The sequence below is a fragment of the Sporothrix schenckii genome, assembly GCF_000961545.1.
Source record: "Sporothrix schenckii 1099-18 chromosome Unknown Cont42, whole genome shotgun sequence".
Classification (NCBI taxonomy): Eukaryota; Fungi; Ascomycota; class Sordariomycetes; order Ophiostomatales; family Ophiostomataceae; genus Sporothrix; species Sporothrix schenckii.
The window spans coordinates 1742928-1760039 of NW_015971143.1; the positions used below are offsets into that span (position 1 = coordinate 1742928).

Genomic DNA, 17112 nt, shown 5'->3' on the forward strand with positions numbered 1-17112 from the left:
TTTTTTTATTTATTATTTGCTTTTATTTTTTTCGTACATTCGGTAAGTTTTTTTATATTAATTATATTTTTATACCGTTTTTTAAAAATATTAATATTTTAACGTTTTTTTAAAGGTCTGGTTATAGTTTTAAACTAAAACCTTAAATAAAATTTTAAAGTTAAAATTACGTCGTCTATTATAAAACACCACCCCGAAATAACTTTTAATAGAGTTATAAAAAAAACACTTGCGAAAAGTACGTTTATTTAATTTGATTTTTAATTTTTAACTTTATTAATTCGTTTTTATTAATTCGCTTTTATTAATTCGTTTTATTTATTTTATAGTCGACTATTTACCCTTTAGTTTTACGGTAACCGAATCGGTAAATAAGTTATTTGACCTTTTTACCCGAAAAAGACCCCGTTTAAACATAAATTTAAAACCATAAAAGACGAGGTTAATAATAAAATTTTTACGTATTATTATTAAAAATAACCTTTTTTTAACGTCGTAGATTCCGATTAGTTTTTAAACTTTCTTTCGTTTTAAATACGTTCGTTTTTATTTACTTTTTACCTTTAATTAATTATTTTATTGTTTTTACTAACTTTTAAATGTCTTTACCGGTTATTAACCGTAAAAAATTTAAGACTATGTTAAAAAGGACTTTTAGAGTGAAAGGAAACGAAATCGTTACCGAAATTCACCACAATTTAAAGAATAACGGTATTATTTCTTTAACTTTCGATCTTTAAACATCGAATTTATAGAATTCGTACCTAGGATTAATTACTTTTTTTATTAGTCTTAAATTTAAACTTATTTGTAAGTTACTTAACATATTGTTTTATTATTATTATTATTATTATTATTATTATTATTATTATTATTATTATTATTATTATTATTATTATTATTATTATTATTATTATTGTTTTATTATATTAATTATAATAATTATAGTTTAAGAAACGAAATCAATCTTACCGATAATAATCCGTTAAACGAATCTTTCGACGAATTAACACAAGATAATAATTATTCACCATTATCTTCTATTTTAACCGAAAATAATAACGAAAACAAAGATAGTAACGACGATTTATACGTTACTTTTACCGTTAAAAAAGACGAATATTTATTATATTTAATAAAAGAATTAGAAATACAAGAAGTATGTATTTTAATTAATTATTAAACTAAAAGATTAATAATTAATATTAATTATAGTCATTATTTATTAATTATTTTATACTAATTCTTAATAAGTTAATCCTTTAAAATATTAGAAGTTAAATAAATAAAAGTATCCTATGTTAAGTATTTTAACCAGACGTTATTTTTATACTAACTACGTCTACTTTTGTCGACAGGGTTTTTTCTATTACTTCGAATATAATTACGAAAAGTCGAAATCGGTTATTACTTAACACTATTAAACAATTAGTTTTATTAAAATACTAGAAAGGTTATTAATATTAATAAATTAAATCACTTAGTTAACGACGAATATAACGACGAATAGTAATATATAATATAACATTAAATTAATTAATTAAATAAATATTATTTTATTATTTATATATATAACATATAATAGTTTTATATTAATTGTAATATATTACACTAATATTATATTACATGTAATATTATGTAGTATTAATATTAACTGTAATATATTAATTTTGTATTCGACGAAAAAAATACTACATCAATATTATATTAATATTAAATACTACATATTAATTTCGCAACCCTGCTTATATATATAAAAAAAGTAATAAAAATAAATAATATTTATAAAAGAAATAATATTTACGAATAAACATTTCGAGTAAAAATAATTTATAAACATTCGTCGTAGTTTATTTATTATACAATTATTATATACTTTACAAAAATAACGACGTTAAATAATATATATACTATAATTATAAATCAAAATATTTATTTAAATATTAACGTTTAATAATAAATAGTTTAAATATATTTAATACTTTTAAACTTCACACTACGTTAATAACTAATAAACCGAACTATTATATAATATAAAAAATTATAAAACGACTCGTATATAAAATAATAAACTATCGTATTTAATTAACAAGCTAATTAAAACTTTTAACACTCTTTACCCGAGTAAACTTAAAAAGAAATAAAAAAAATTAAAAAAATTTAAAGTTTAATTTATTAAAAAAAATTATTATAATTGATTTATAACTAAATGTTACGAATTAAGTGACTAGGTTTATATAATGGACCGTAGTATAACTAGTCTTTAACCGTACCTTAACACTATACTTATTAAAAACCTTTCTCTTTAAATACCAAGACTCCTTTTTTTCTTTTTTTAAAAAAAAGGTAAGAATTAGTCTTTATTATAATATACACTTCCTTCGTCCTCGAAACTAGTGTTTTTTAGTAACTAATTTATTATAAAGACTTATTTTATAACTACTTTTAAATTTTTAACAATTAAATTTAATATAATTAATTTTAATTTTAATGATCTTTTTTATTAAAATTAATTATATTAAATTTAGGTACTAAAAAAACAACTAAATTTAATACAATCAATTTCTTAAAAAAGGTTACTAAAACTAAATTTAATTATACTAAAATTAGTTTTTTTTTTCTTAACAACTAAACTTATTTAATTTTATATATTTAATTTAATACACTATAATAGTAATTTAATAAAAGTTGTTTTTAATAAGTATTAGTAAAATAAAATATTTAATCTGTTAAAGTTGCACTTAAAAAATAAAACTAATTCGAGGTTTATAGTTTAAAAAGTAAAATATTAGTTTTTAAAAACGTTTATGTAAAATGTTCATTATATTTTTAAAAAGTAACCTTTTACTTTTTAAATATAATTTAACGGTAGTGATATAAAATCGTTTTATTTTAATATAATATTGTTAAATACGTATTATCAGGGTTGGGAATTAGTTGCTTAGTTTTAGTACAACTAAAAACTAAACTTAGTTGTACTGAAATTAGTTGTACTAAATTTAGTTTTAGTAGCCCCCTCTACTAAATTTAGTACAACTAATTTTAGTTTTTTTAGTTATAGTACAACTAAAATTAATTTTATTAAAAAACTAAACTTTTTTAATTTATATATTTAATTTAATACGTTATAATAGTAATTTAATAAAATATGATTTTTAATAAGTTTTAGTAAAATAAAATATTAAATCCGTTAAGGATATATTTACTTAAATTAAAAACTAATTTAAAGTTTATAGCGTAAAAAGTGAAATATTAGCTTTAAAAACCGTTTATTTAAAACGTTTACTTATTACGTTTATTTATTACGTTTAAAAAAAAGTAAGTTTTTTACTTTTTAAATGTTATTTTACGGTAGTTATTTAGAAACGTTTTATGTTAATATATTTAAGTTAAATACATAACTTATCATTATATTTACTTTATATTTATAAAATAAAAAATATTTCGAGTTTATAAATATTAAAAGTTAAATTTTCGTCTTTTTATATAAGTGTTCGTTTAAAACGTTTATTACGTTTATAAAAAAGTAACTTTTTGCTTTTTAAATTTTATTTAACGGTCATTTAATAAAAATAATTTACTTTAACCTAGTTACGTTAAATACGTACTATATTACTTAGTTCACCGTATACCCTCTAGGAATAAAAAAGTAAATAATAAATTTTAAATAATTAAAAGGTATCTATTAATAATAGTACGTATAGATATTTTTTATTAGTTAACGAAAAAATATATTTAAACATTTTATATATTTTTTAATTAGTTTAATTTTAATCCCTGTTTTTTTATTAATTTTAACGAAACCTTTTAATATAAATAAAACCTTTACGACGTTTTTATTATTAGTTTTTTATTTTTATTTTAACATTTTCTTTTTCTTTTACTTTTTCCTTTAACTTTTTTTATTTATTATTATTTTTTTATTTTCTTTCGACGTTCGGGATAACGTTAAACTAATAAAATAAATTTAAACGTTAGTTTTACACTTATTAACGACTACGAATTAATAGTTTTAATGAAACTTTTTTTACTTTTTTTTACGTTACTTTTTTAGAGACGTAATGAACTACTTAAAATACCTTTTTATTATTTAATTTTCGTTTTAAACGATTTAAATAACTATATTTATATAGTTTTAAATGATTTAATTCGACGTAACCTTTTTCACCTTTTATAAAGAGTATAAATAAGTAAATAAAATTAATTTATATATAATAAGTTTTTTAAAAAAATTTATTACTTTAACGGTTATTTATTAACATTAATTTAAGTGTAATAATATTAAAATCGACTCTTTAATTAATTTTAAAAGTTCGAATTACGTTACTTATGATAAATAAAAATACGGTGTAATTATTTATTATAAAACCTTTAAAGTTTACTTTTTAAAACGTACGTTTTTATTAATTATTTTATAAAGCTTTTATTATAAATAATTTTGTTATTAACGTTTTTATTAATTTTTATAATAATGAAATTTTACCCTTTTTAAATACGTCGTCTTTAAACGGTTGCTTAAAGGTGACCTTAAAAAAACGATAACTTATATATACAATTTAAGATACGATTTTAAAAAACGACATTAATAATAAAATTTTACTTAAAAATAGCTTATTTTTTAATATCGTTAATTCGGATTCGTTTTAAGACTTACTTTCCCTTTTAAATTCATACGTATTATTATTTATTGTTTTAGGGTTATTTTATTTTTTTAGTATTATTTTTACCGGGTTTTTAAACTTTTATTAATTTTTATAAGTTACTTACGGTTATTAATCGTGAAAAGTTAAAATAAACTTTATATTTAACGTTTAAAGTTTAAAAAACCGCAATTAACGTTAAAATTTACTAAAATTTGAAGGAAAACGGTATTATTTTTTTATTTTTTAATATTTAAACCTTAAATATATAAAATTTATATTAAAAATTAATTATTACGTATATTAATTTAATTTCGAGTTCATTTATAAACTTATCGGTATGTTTACGTTTTTATTTATTACGTTTTTATTTATTACGTTTTTTATTTATTATATTTAACTTATTAATTAATTTATTATAATAAGTTTTAAAGTTTTAAATATTTTATATTTAAAACGAAATATCTTCGAAGTTATTATATCTCTTTTAAAGTAATATAATAATATTTTACTTAAAGATATCTTTAAGTTTTTTTTTCATTAATAATATTATATATGATAATAATTCGGTTATTGATATTTTAAAAGTATTATTAAAAATAATACTTTAAATAATGACGTAGTAATCGACTTTATAAAAAGACTTTAATACTTTTTCTTTTTACGATATTAAATACGTTACCTACGTATTTAATATTATAGTAAAAGAGATATTAAAGTCGTTTTTATTAAGTTTAAAAAAATTCGAATAGTAAGTTTTACGTTTTATTACGTTTTATAATGTTTTTTTATAATAACATTTTCGTTTTATTTTAAGTATACTAATTAATTTAAATAATTAAATTATAATTAATCGAATTTGATAGTTAATAAATTCAATAAAGTATATAGAAGATATATGAAATCTTTTAAATACGGGACTTATTATTTGTAAATTAAATAATAAGTCACTATTAAATTTTAACCGTCGAACTATATACTACTAGGTTAGGTTTTTTTATTTTTATTTTTTTATTTTTATACTAAATAATATTTCGGTTTGTTAAATTTTAATTCGACGTATAATATATTTAAAGTTTTTTTTTTAAATTTAAACCTTTATAATTTACGTTAATAATGACTTTGTTAACGAGGAATTTAAAGATATTTTTATTAAAAAAGACGAATAGTTTATTATACGTAAATTAAAATACGTTCTCTAAGTCTATTACGAGCTTACGAAAAGGTTATAAAACGAGACGTATATAACCTTTTTTATTACTTTATTAAATATTTATTTAATATTTAAAACGTTAAAAAGGTGAAAATTTTATATACGAATCGTTTTTCTTCGGTAAAATTATTAATTTGACTATTATATTTTATTTTACTTTGTATTAATTTAATATTAATTATTATTATAAAAACTTTACTTATTAAACTTAATTAATATTATTTTAAATAGTATCATTAAGTTTAATAAATATTCTCCGTTTAATTTTATATCTATTAATTTTTTAAAATGCAACCCTTATCTAATAAGTTTTAATTTTAAACCTTAGACTTAAAATCTGTTACTTTACGAACTATAGATTTTTTATAGACCTTAAGGTTAAAAAAGTGGTTAAAGATATATTTTTTTTTAAAATATAATTCGTAAAGTTTTTATTTTATTACTATTTTATTAATTTTACTACTATTTTATTTATTTTATTAATTAATTATTAATTGTTTGATTTAAAACGAGAGTTTAAAGTTAATATTTTTATTAATTTTAATATCTTTTTCGATGAATTAGTTAGTAAAGACGAAAACGACGAAAATAACGATAACGACGAATTATTTATTCGTACTTTTAACCTTATAAACGAAGTTGACGTTTATTTATAAAAGTAACTAATATAAAGTTAAAGAAGTATTATTATTATTATTATTATTATTATTATTATTATTAGCCTTTAATATTATAAGTTAAACCTTTTAATTATTGAAGAACGAATTCGGTAAAATTTTTAGTATTAAGTGTTTTAATTAAACGGTATTTAATAATTTATATTACTTTTATAGTTATTAAAAAGGGTTTTTTATTAATAATAATATCGTTATTGAAAACCGTAACCGTTTTTTATTTAATACGGTTAAAGAGGTTATATTATTAAGGTATTAAAATTTTTTTATTACTAATAACTTTAACTCGTTATTATTTACCGATAATAAAGTAAATAAATAAAATATTATTTACTCTTTTTTAAGAAAACTTTATGAAGTAAACGTTTTTAAAGTTATTATTCTATTTTTTACATTTTAATACTCGAAATAATTTTATTTTTGACTGTTATACGGTAAATATAATAATGTATTACGTATTTAACGTAGACATATAAAAATAATATATTCTCGTATAGTTACCGTAAAATAATATTTAAAAAGTAAAAACTTACTTTTAAATACGTAATAAACGTTTTAAAGTAATACTTTTTAAAACTAAAATTTTCCTCTTTTTATTTTAAAACTCGATTTAATTTCCTTTTTTAATAAATATACCGTTATATAAATCGTTAATAACGTATTTAACGTAAATATATTAAAATAAAACGTTTTTATATAATTACCGTTAAATAAAAAGTAAAGAGTAAAAACCTACTTTTTATAAAACGTAATAACCGTTTTATACGGAAAACGTCTTTAAGAACGAAAATTTTACTTTTTAAATAATAAAACCCGAATTAGTTTCATTTTTAAAATGTAACCGGTTAAAACAACAGTAAATAACGTATTCAACGTAAATAAATTAAAATAAAACGTATTTATATATTTACCGTTAAATAAAACTTAAAAAAGCAAATTATTACAAAATTTAAAACGGCATCAATGTGAGGTTTTTAATTAATATATTTTTAAAACGCATATTTAAAAATTTACGTTAAAAATATCGATTTATTTTTATTTTTATTTATAATATAACTTTAAAGTGTAAATTCTTACGTTTTCTTCTTAAAACAAAGAAGGGAGTCTTACTTAACGTGTGGTTAAAGGGTGGTTGGGGACGAGCCACACGTAAGCCAGATCACCTGATTCGTGGCCTGCGGCCACGATTTGATTATAACAGTAAGCGACTCAAGTTTGTTTCTCTTTTTCCCTACGGTGACTAAGGTGTTCCCTTTCCCTCCTTTTATTTTCTGTCTTTAATAGGCCTTATTCACTTATCAATTGTTAGCTACTTAAAAATTCCTTTATTTCTTCTTCACCGAACGACTTTACGACCACCTCATTTACGGATTCCTTAATTATACCGTACGACGACCGTATATACCGACTGCTGGGTGATAGATGCTATAGCGTTTCGTCTGTGACGAGTTCCCCTTTACGGAGACTTCGCCGTTTCTGGGATGTATTGCCGGTGTCCTTGTCAAACACATTTAGCAAGTGCACTCGTTGCACATACCCAACCGTGTAAACATTACGGACAAATAACAAGCTCATTCCCAACCAGAGTTGCCCTGTATCGGGCCGCGCGCTGCTTCATGTCTGCTTCCGTGCTTAGATTGCCAACAGCTTCTCGGCCGCTCTGGCCGAGGGCCACCAGGACTGCCAGCGGGGAGCTTTTGAGGACCATGGTCTCCGAAATGTGCGTTGCGGCAATTGTGAAGACGAGGAAGGCAATGCAGATGGCAATCTGAGCGCCGAGAAACGCGAGCCAACCCCAGCGGACATGCACATAGGTCTCGGTGGTCCAGGCCGTGCCCTCGACCAAGTACGCATTAGCTACGCCTTTGAATGGCTGCATCGTCCGGAGCCTGGCCGTCTGGTTAGTGGGTTCAACGGAAGGGCTGTAAGTAGAGAGGGAGTAGGAGCGGGCCCTTAGGTGATTTGGGTTGAGCGGAGCGATGTCCGGTTCTTACATGTTTGTAGCACCTATGGCAATACCGTCGGCGACCTGCTGAAGGCGTGCGTACTGCGCCTCGAGGCCGTCTGTTGAACCCCATACGGCATCGATCAGCTTCATGCCCACATTGGCGCCCGTCTCGGCTGAGCCGCCGCCACCGTTCCAGTTCCAAAACGATGTTAAGCCGAGATGCATGTCTACAGTCACCTCGGTGAGCAGCTTGCTGTGGACGGAGAAGTTGCCGCCTGGCCCATCTAGTGTAATGGTGTAGGGACGGGAAGGGGAAGTAGGCATATAGCCGCAGACAAAGGGTGTCACGTCGCCAGTGATGTTCCACGTCACACAGTCGTGCTTGAAGACGGGCACAGAAGGCAAGTCACCGACGATGCGGCACTGCTCGCTGGTAGTCGTCGTCACGGGCCGGCCCTCGGAAACTCGGACATCGAGCGTCTTTACACACAGATGCAGCACCAACTCGAGGGCCTGAAATTGCGGCACAGCAGCCACGTCGTGGTTGGGGTAAGACATGTTCGGGCCGTTGGAATAGATCAGCAGGCCGTCGTACAAGGTCGTATAGCGCACGTCGCTGTCGTCGCGAAAGAAAAATGACTCGTTGAGGGTGAGTAGGTTCATGGTGTATGCCACGGGAGTTGTGATCCAGGCACCGGGCTGCGGAGCTGTGACGTTGTACGCGACCATACGCATGTTGATTGTTGCCTCGTCACCCCATCCTGACGAGTCGTTGAAGCCAGCATTCGGTAGCACAGTGATGTTGAGCAGCGACGTCGCATTGGCCACCTTAGCGCATATGCCCAACGTCGCAAATGACGGGAATGAGCATTCGGCCGTTGAACATTCGGGCGAGAGGTCTGCATAGGCGTTGGCACCGTTAGGTGCTAGCCCCGAGTGTATAGCACCGACCATCCGCAGGAACTCGGGGTATGGCTGACCGCTGCTGTCTCCAATGTGGCGCGCAGCCCATGTCGTGGCTGTGCCGTTGGTGTTTGTCTGGCGCTCGGGATACGACAGCGTCTGCTGTGTGATGGGCGACGTGACAATACCGATGACCGTCACGGCCGCACCGACGGTGGCAATATTACGCCACCGTGTCTTTCCGATGAGCGACACGGAGCCCCAAAGGCCACGGCTGGCTAGATCAAAGGTGTGGAAGTCTGCCAGGCTGCGATGCGTGCGGAACCAGTTCCACTTCCACTGACTGATGGACTCTGCTATTGGTATCATAAGGGCCGCCTTGGCCAGCGTGGCAAGCAGCGCGACTAGTGTGTTGAGTGAGATGTGGAGTGGTAGTTGTGGCAGCGCGTTGTTATTGTACGATCCCAGGACCGCGACAATTGCTGTGTAGTAAATAGTGTTAGTGGGCAGCTTGGCTCGCAGAGACGTTCGAAAGACCTAGCGCAAGCTTACTGATGAAGGACGCCACGCTTATGAAGCAAAACCAGATTTCCCACGCCCAGTCGCCGAGAATACGAAAGACCGGCCCCCCAGAGCAGCGCCGGTGTGCCGGCCACCCCAGATGAGAACCTGACGCTTCTGCGTGCATCGTCACAGGCGTTTCCGTTGGCATGGAGTCCTCCTGGGAAACCGGTGTGGTTGTCTCACAGACGCCATTTTTATTTTGTAAATGTCCCTGGCGGTGTACAGGCACAGCCTGCTGCCCGATCTCCTTGGTGTCGGTGCAACGGCACCCTGCGATAACATCGCCACTCGGCACACCGGCGACATGCTGTGAGGTACCCATGCCCAGGAATGTGTACAGGCAAGGGATCCCGGAATTTATGTCTGTGATTGGCTCGTTCTCCAGTAAGACAGAGTTTACGACTTGCCTCTCGTTTGATTTCCTATGGGACCAGACCTGACGCATGCTGGGTCCTCGTGATGCTCATATACACGATAGCCAATGCAGACACACATGGACACACGCTAAAGAGAACAAAACTAAGAGGACATGGTAGCTTGTCGGGCCTCTTGGAAACAACACATTTTAAGGTATCAGAACACGTTCATTGTCTGAAGAGCACGCTACGCGATTAGAGAACACCCCCCCGAGCGGCTGTTGCGGTCCAGGACGGTGTTTAGAAGGAAGTTTTCAGTTGCACGACTGAGCTCAATAACGGGATGTGAGCCGTGAGACTGTGAGGCGACGGCATATTGTCAGGATTCGAGCCTATGGTAACATTTTTAGATTGCCTTTGGCTTCCGGTCACAATCAACTGCTCGGCCTAGACTGCCAAGTGCCTATGGTGCCTCACATTACCCGGCCGTCCATACAACTGCGCGCACCGGATGAATTTGCTGCCTCTCTGTAGAGCGATTAGCGTCCTGGCTTCTGGGTAAGACGGCTGGAAGGGCCTGGCTGTTGTAGCATCTCAAAAACAGGAGAACCTACAGCCTGCCATTGGCAGTAAATTAAAATAAACGAGTGTACTGCCCAGCCTTATTTGAGCCAGTATACTCAATCGCGTTACTCTGGTCGAAGATCAGTCACCTGTCTGACTGGGAAGGAATTTGGGGAAGGGACGGCCTGGTTGAGCCGGACAGGTGCGGTGCCGACGCAAGTATACCTGTGTGACATGAGGCACAGGTAAATAAACACCCCCACCAACAGGCCAGGGCAAATTGGCAGCCGTTTACTGACCGATCTTGATGGCCTTCGCACAATGCTGTGATTGCGTCCTTTTCTGGCATACATATCCCAAAATGAAAGGTACTTTGCACCATTGTGCCTCCGTCACTATCGTGCTAGGAGCGCCTAGGCTTGCATCCTTCTTTCTTATCTTTCTCACGCCCTTGTAATTACCTTCGTCTTGTCACTCCTCCCCCCCCCCCCGGGGCGTCCCCAATAAGTCCGTGATAGTGTTGTAAACTGCCAATTTGGAAGATTCTACACCTCATGCGGCACGGGCTGTGCCGGTTTCTTAGTGGAGGAGATTACTTAGCTTGCACGAGAGCAGCTGGGGGCCGGATGAAGTTTTGTGTCTCGCTTTCTAAATGTATGCCGTCTCGTATACCCGTGTTTGCAATGATGACAGCATATAAAAATCTCCAGTACCCATGGGGATCAACGTAAGAGAGCATAATATATCAAGGGAGTATATCCGACGTTGAAAGCTGGCCGGGTCTGAGCAATACTTTAGGTGCCTGACTGTACCCGCAAAACCGGACACATAGTGATAGTTGCATGGCCCATACTTCTACGTCTTTAGCAAGCGAAATCTCCAAGGTTATCACAGCGGTTGACCGCATGGATACTGATCTTGTGGTTGGAGACGACGTTGGCAAGTCGCGGAAAAGGCTGCACTTGGTGCCCATATGACAGTTAACGAGAAGGTTTCGGGACAAGGACAACAGCTCCGATATGGCCAAGGAATACCTTCCTTCCTTGCCCAGCTGAACCGAATTGGGATTACGCTAACTGCCGTTTTTTAATGTCACTGTTACACGGCCTACGGGTTCGGCCCGCCGTCCGCTATGCTGTACTACAGTGAAAAAAAGTTGGTGCAGACAGGGGCTTCCTGTTTCTCCAAACCACGAAGATGATCCACGGGTCCTCTTTAGAGCTGTCCTCTCTGCCCCTTATTTGTTTGCTACATAACGCATGGCAATTGGGTTGGCTACCAGGTGGGCCCCGGATACTACGGCTTCTGGTACGTTTGACGTATCGATCGACTGGAATTATGAGGACTATTTTTCGTCCATGTATAGAGCGCTCTGGGCAGACGACTCACTCATTGTTGGTACACTACGGTGCGGATTATCTACCCTGTCCTGTACTTTTCAAATATGCCAGGATCTAAGAACTTCCTACCAATGTCGTCCGGTACCTACGAGGCCAACGGCCGAGATACAACACTTGTTGTGTCATCTGAATGCCGTCCTTGTTTTTTCGCACTTTTGTGGTGCTCTGCAAGTTGAACAAGAGCCCTCGTCTATGCTGAACTGTGTTGCAGTATGAGCCCTTGTATCGCTCATTGACGCCTTAAACGCCGTTGTGAGGACTACAATGGCCCATACATCTGGTTTACAGCGTACGTCGCCTGCGCTGCGTTGGTGGTACCTGTTGCTCCTGCTGGTTCGCATCGCAATTTCGATCAATACTCTCTACGGCGGTAACCTCGGTCTGCCATGGTGGGGGTTTGCCTAATCTGTACTGTAACTGCCATCCGACAGCTACTATTGTATTCTTTGGGGCCTAGCCAACATGCAGGTGACAGTGTCTTTTTTTTATCCAAGTTGCTCGCTGGTGCGCTCTTTCCCAGTAGTCCCGCTGCCCTCCTGTCTTACATGACCATTGGTCACCAGTTTCTCGAGCAGAACAGCAGTCTCATCTGAGACTGTAAGTTCGGATTCCACACGAAGATCCTCGCCTGTGAGATGTTCTGGTATCAGGCGTACGGTACCGTGCTTAGACCCTTTAACTACGGCGTCATACGCATTACGTTGGCAATATTAGCGCAGACATCTTAACCTTGCACGGGAGAGCATTTCATTGCTGACTCTAATGAAGAAATCTACTACTGCTTGCCTGTTTTCAGGGGCGTGATGGGTCCCGCGGTTATTATTGCCAAGTCGTCAACGTACAGCTGGATCTATTACGCCTCTACCACCGGCTCACATCCTAGTCATTGCTGCACATGTGCTCTAACGGTATAAGCCCCACTGGGTTCTAGAGATGCACCCCAATCCTGTCATCATCATGTACGGTGCGACCGTGTAGCCCTAGACTGTGCAAACCGTCACATCTCCGGTTGCTTCGCTCTTCTTCACGGGGGACATGCTTCGAAGACGTCCCGTTGTATTCGTGAATACAACTACGTTGTCGGCGCTGGTCTGGACTGTGGCACGGAGTTGTGCCAGACCATTGTTTTTTTAGATATTAACCCGACCGATTCATCCTTCCCATAGCGGTGGGACAACTGTTTGTTTCTTCTCGTAAAGGGGCAGTTGCGCCCTCTTCTCTGGCAGAACCTGTCTACTGACAACTGTCGCTTCTCAAGGCCAATCCAATATTTAGATTGATGCTTCCATCCTGACAACCTGCCACCGAAACACACTGAACTAATTGAAACCGCCAAGGCGCCTATTGGTTCGAGTTTGAGAGCTGATGTAAACCGAGAGCGACATGTTCGACGACCACTGGTAGTTAGAAGGGACATGATACTTAATTATGATCACTTTATTGTGATGTTGTTGCAGTTGTGTGACATGATATCGAAGAACCTCGTAAGACATATTTTAGGACTCACAACCCCGTAGGTCACGTGTTGGTCCCTAGATATGTGGCCCTGTCCCTGTTATGCCTCGCCTAACTTTATCCCACATACGAATTATATTCGCCGCCTTCCGCGGTGACCTCATATACACGTGACATATCACCGTGTCAAATCTCCCATGTTCGCAATAGCCTAGCTGTTTGGGATTAGCCCATATACAGCGTAGGTGATCGGCCTGGAACTGTTGCCCCTTAACGCCCCCTGTAATTAGATGCGACCGCGTAAATCTTTTGTTCTTCCTCCGGCTTTGCCGACTCATGTACTCCATCCATTCACCCATCGTTGAACGGACAATTACCAGTAACTTTTCTTGTCTGCGACAATATCACAACCTTTTTTGTTTTGCTCGTCGCGCACGCTTACGTTATAAGTTCTTGCAAGTGCTGCAACTGCCTCTTATCCTCTTCCAATTGACAATACCAGGCTACGCAATGGACTTTTACGAACTTCCTGGCCAGATGACGGTCTGGCTTGATGCTGCATCCAACACTTTCCAGAGAGTTCCTGGGTCTGCTGTCCTGATCCGATACGTCCGCTCTAGCTACCAGAACGACCCCGTCCGCTCAGCTATTGAGCTAATTCTCGTCATTTTCTTTATACGCTACCTCCTGTCCCCTTCGTACTCGACCTCTAAGCAGAACTTTATCAAGCTTAGCGAAGAAGTAAGCACACTTTCGACTGGCGACGACAATTCCTTCCTTGTCAAACCATTGTGCCGTCCTCTCTCCCTCCCCGGCTACCTACACGCGCTGACCATTGTATAACTCTGTCTAGGAAATTGACGAACTTGTCGACGAATGGACGCCCGAACCTTTGGTCGCTCCTTTGACCCCTCTCGAGGAGATGGAGACAGAGAGTCTTCCTGTTGTTGTCGGGTAAGACATCTTTCGACGCGGCTGGCAGACTTCGTATCCCTCCGTGGTCCTATGCTGACTGGTTGCTTTACATTCAGTCCGACCGGCCCCAAGTGCAAACTGTCTAACGGACGCACGGTCGCCAACTTGGCTTCTTCCAACTTTTACAACTTCAATGCCAACGAGATCATCAAGGAGAAGGCCATCCAGACGCTTCGAACATATGGCGTGGGCCCCTGTGGCCCGCCACAGTTTTACGGCACCCAGGACGTTCACATGAAGACCGAGGCAGATATTGCTGCCTATCTTGGCACGGGCGGTTGTATTGTGTACGCCCAGGCCTTCTCGACCATTTCCAGCGTGATCCCGGCTTTCTGCAAACGTGGCGACGTCATTGTGGCCGACCGTGCTGTCAACTACGCCATCCGAAAGGGCCTACAGATCTCCCGCAGTAACATTCGCTGGTACAATCACGGCGATATGGAAGACCTCGAATCCCAAATGAAGAAAATCACTCTGGAGCAGGCCCGCAAGAAGAAGCTGACACGCAGATTCATTGTGACGGAGGCTCTTTTCGAGAATATTGGAGATGCCACAGATCTTCCAAAGCTTGTAAGAAATTCTGCTCACCTTTGCACCCCTCTCAAATGATCTTGTGGTATTAATTGGCCGCTTAAACCGACTAATAACTTCGCTTTCATACATAGATTGAGCTCAAGGAGAAGTACAAGTTTCGCATCATCCTCGATGAAACTTGGTCTTTCGGGGTACTTGGCCGTACCGGTCGTGGTTTGACCGAAGCCCAAAATGTGGATCCCTCGCAGATCGACATGATTGTTGGTTCTTTGGCTGGCCCTCTTTGCGCTGGGGGTGGCTTTTGTGCCGGTGAAAGGGATGTTGTAGAGCACCAACGAATCACGGCTGCCGCATACACATACTCTGCGGCCCTGCCAGCACTTTTGGCCACAACTGCGAGCGAGTCCATCAGCCTGCTTCAATCTAGCCCCGAAATCTTGCAACAGTGCCGAGAAAATATCAAGGCAATGAAAGCGCAGCTTGATCCCCGGAGCGACTGGGTCACATGCACAAGCGCCCCTGAAAATCCGGTCATGCTTCTAGTTCTGAAACCTGACGTTGTTCGGAGCAGGAGACTCACCGTGGAAGACCAGGAAAGACTGCTACAGGAGTGTGTGGAGGAGGTAAGTTACAATTCTTTGGCTCACTGGAAAGTATGGTATTGGGTTGAACTTCATTCAGAACGCTAACTTCTCAGTCGCTTACCAATGGTGTGTTGATTACAAGACTGAAGACCCAACCCATAACCAGTGGCATGACTTCGGCCGAGCTCACTGAGTGGCCCGTTTCGCCTGCGCTCAAGGTTTGTGTTACTTCAGGCTTGTCCAAGAAGGATATCGAGAAAGCTGGAGTGACGATTCGCCATGCTATCACTAAGGTTATGTCACGCAGAGCAAGCACCAAACTTGGCTTGCCAGTCGCCGCGTAAGTTGCGGGCGGAAGAAATAGAATGAGGTCGGGCCAGCGCATACGCAATGTGTTGGTTGTGGTTATGCTCGCTGTGAATGTGGCGTTTTTATACTACATGGGTTGGGAAGACGTTCAAATTGCTCGTTATTTTTACGTCGACCCATAACCTGTAGTTTGTACTAATCGAAAGGTTTCAATGCATGGGTTGGGCATCGGCGTTGGCTCGCCGGAGGTCATGCTTTCACCACCCATTGCTGTTCTTCTTCCATACGTATATATACATAGATAGACTGGCAAGGTGCAAGACGGACAGCTCGCAACTTAATATCCATAGCACGTTGCGACTGCAATTAATGTTAATATTCTCACAGGATAAGCTTGTATACCGTGTGCTATTGACCGCCTTTTAAAGACACAGAATACTTTGTCCTGGTGGTCTTCTAATAGTTCGTAACTATTCTTGTCGAGTATAATTAAGACCTGGTATTTACTACGAAGCTATCACGGCCAAAATCTTAAACGAAAAAAGGCAGAGCTCATTTTGTATTGTGGCTATGGTGCTTAAAGAGAGAAAAGTCTAAAATCCCGTGTACTATTATGCTGCACCTTCTCCATTGAAAAATACATTTAAGGTAAAACAGACGAGAAGACAAAGTTGAGCAAAAACGTGGACTTCAGAAAGCAGACGTGATGGAAGAATGGAAAGAAGGACAAACAGTGTATAAAAAACCATGTAAGCAGCGACACAAAGCACAAAAGAGAGCAAACTTGACGAACGCCTCTGAGGCCCTTCAAAAGCAGAAAACACAACACGCGAAACAAAAAAAAAAACGAAAAAAAAACGAAGAAAAAACGCAAATCTCAAAAGTAGGACAACAATCCTGAGCTTGTTTGAACTGTCACTGGAACCAGGAAAGCAGCCAAGCTTGAACAGCATACTGACGATAGCCAGACTCTTAGTTTACACTTGCCAAATC

General features: G+C 36.0%; 3 protein-coding genes across 3 annotated transcripts; 1 reads left to right on the forward strand and 2 right to left on the reverse strand.

The window, feature by feature from the left end:
- Positions 1–8079: 8079 nt before the first annotated feature.
- On the reverse strand, positions 8080–8406 carry SPSK_02061 (uncharacterized protein; the record flags this gene model as incomplete). The annotated part of the gene is made up of 1 exon (XM_016728956.1): positions 8080–8406. One exon carries the CDS (start codon positions 8404–8406, stop codon positions 8080–8082), a length of 327 nt encoding a protein of 108 aa, XP_016590077.1.
- A 111-nt stretch (positions 8407–8517) lies between these two features.
- On the reverse strand, positions 8518–10264 carry SPSK_01625 (uncharacterized protein; the record flags this gene model as incomplete). The annotated part of the gene is made up of 2 exons (XM_016728533.1): positions 8518–9860; positions 9931–10264. 2 exons carry the CDS (start codon positions 10262–10264, stop codon positions 8518–8520), a joined length of 1677 nt encoding a protein of 558 aa, XP_016590078.1.
- A 3963-nt stretch (positions 10265–14227) lies between these two features.
- SPSK_01565 (serine palmitoyltransferase) lies at positions 14228–16154 on the forward strand (the record flags this gene model as incomplete). The annotated part of the gene is made up of 5 exons (XM_016728474.1): positions 14228–14458; positions 14571–14671; positions 14749–15262; positions 15358–15849; positions 15924–16154. The coding sequence occupies 5 exons, from the start codon at positions 14228–14230 to the stop codon at positions 16152–16154; spliced, it is 1569 nt and encodes a 522-aa protein (XP_016590079.1).
- Positions 16155–17112: the final 958 nt, after the last annotated feature.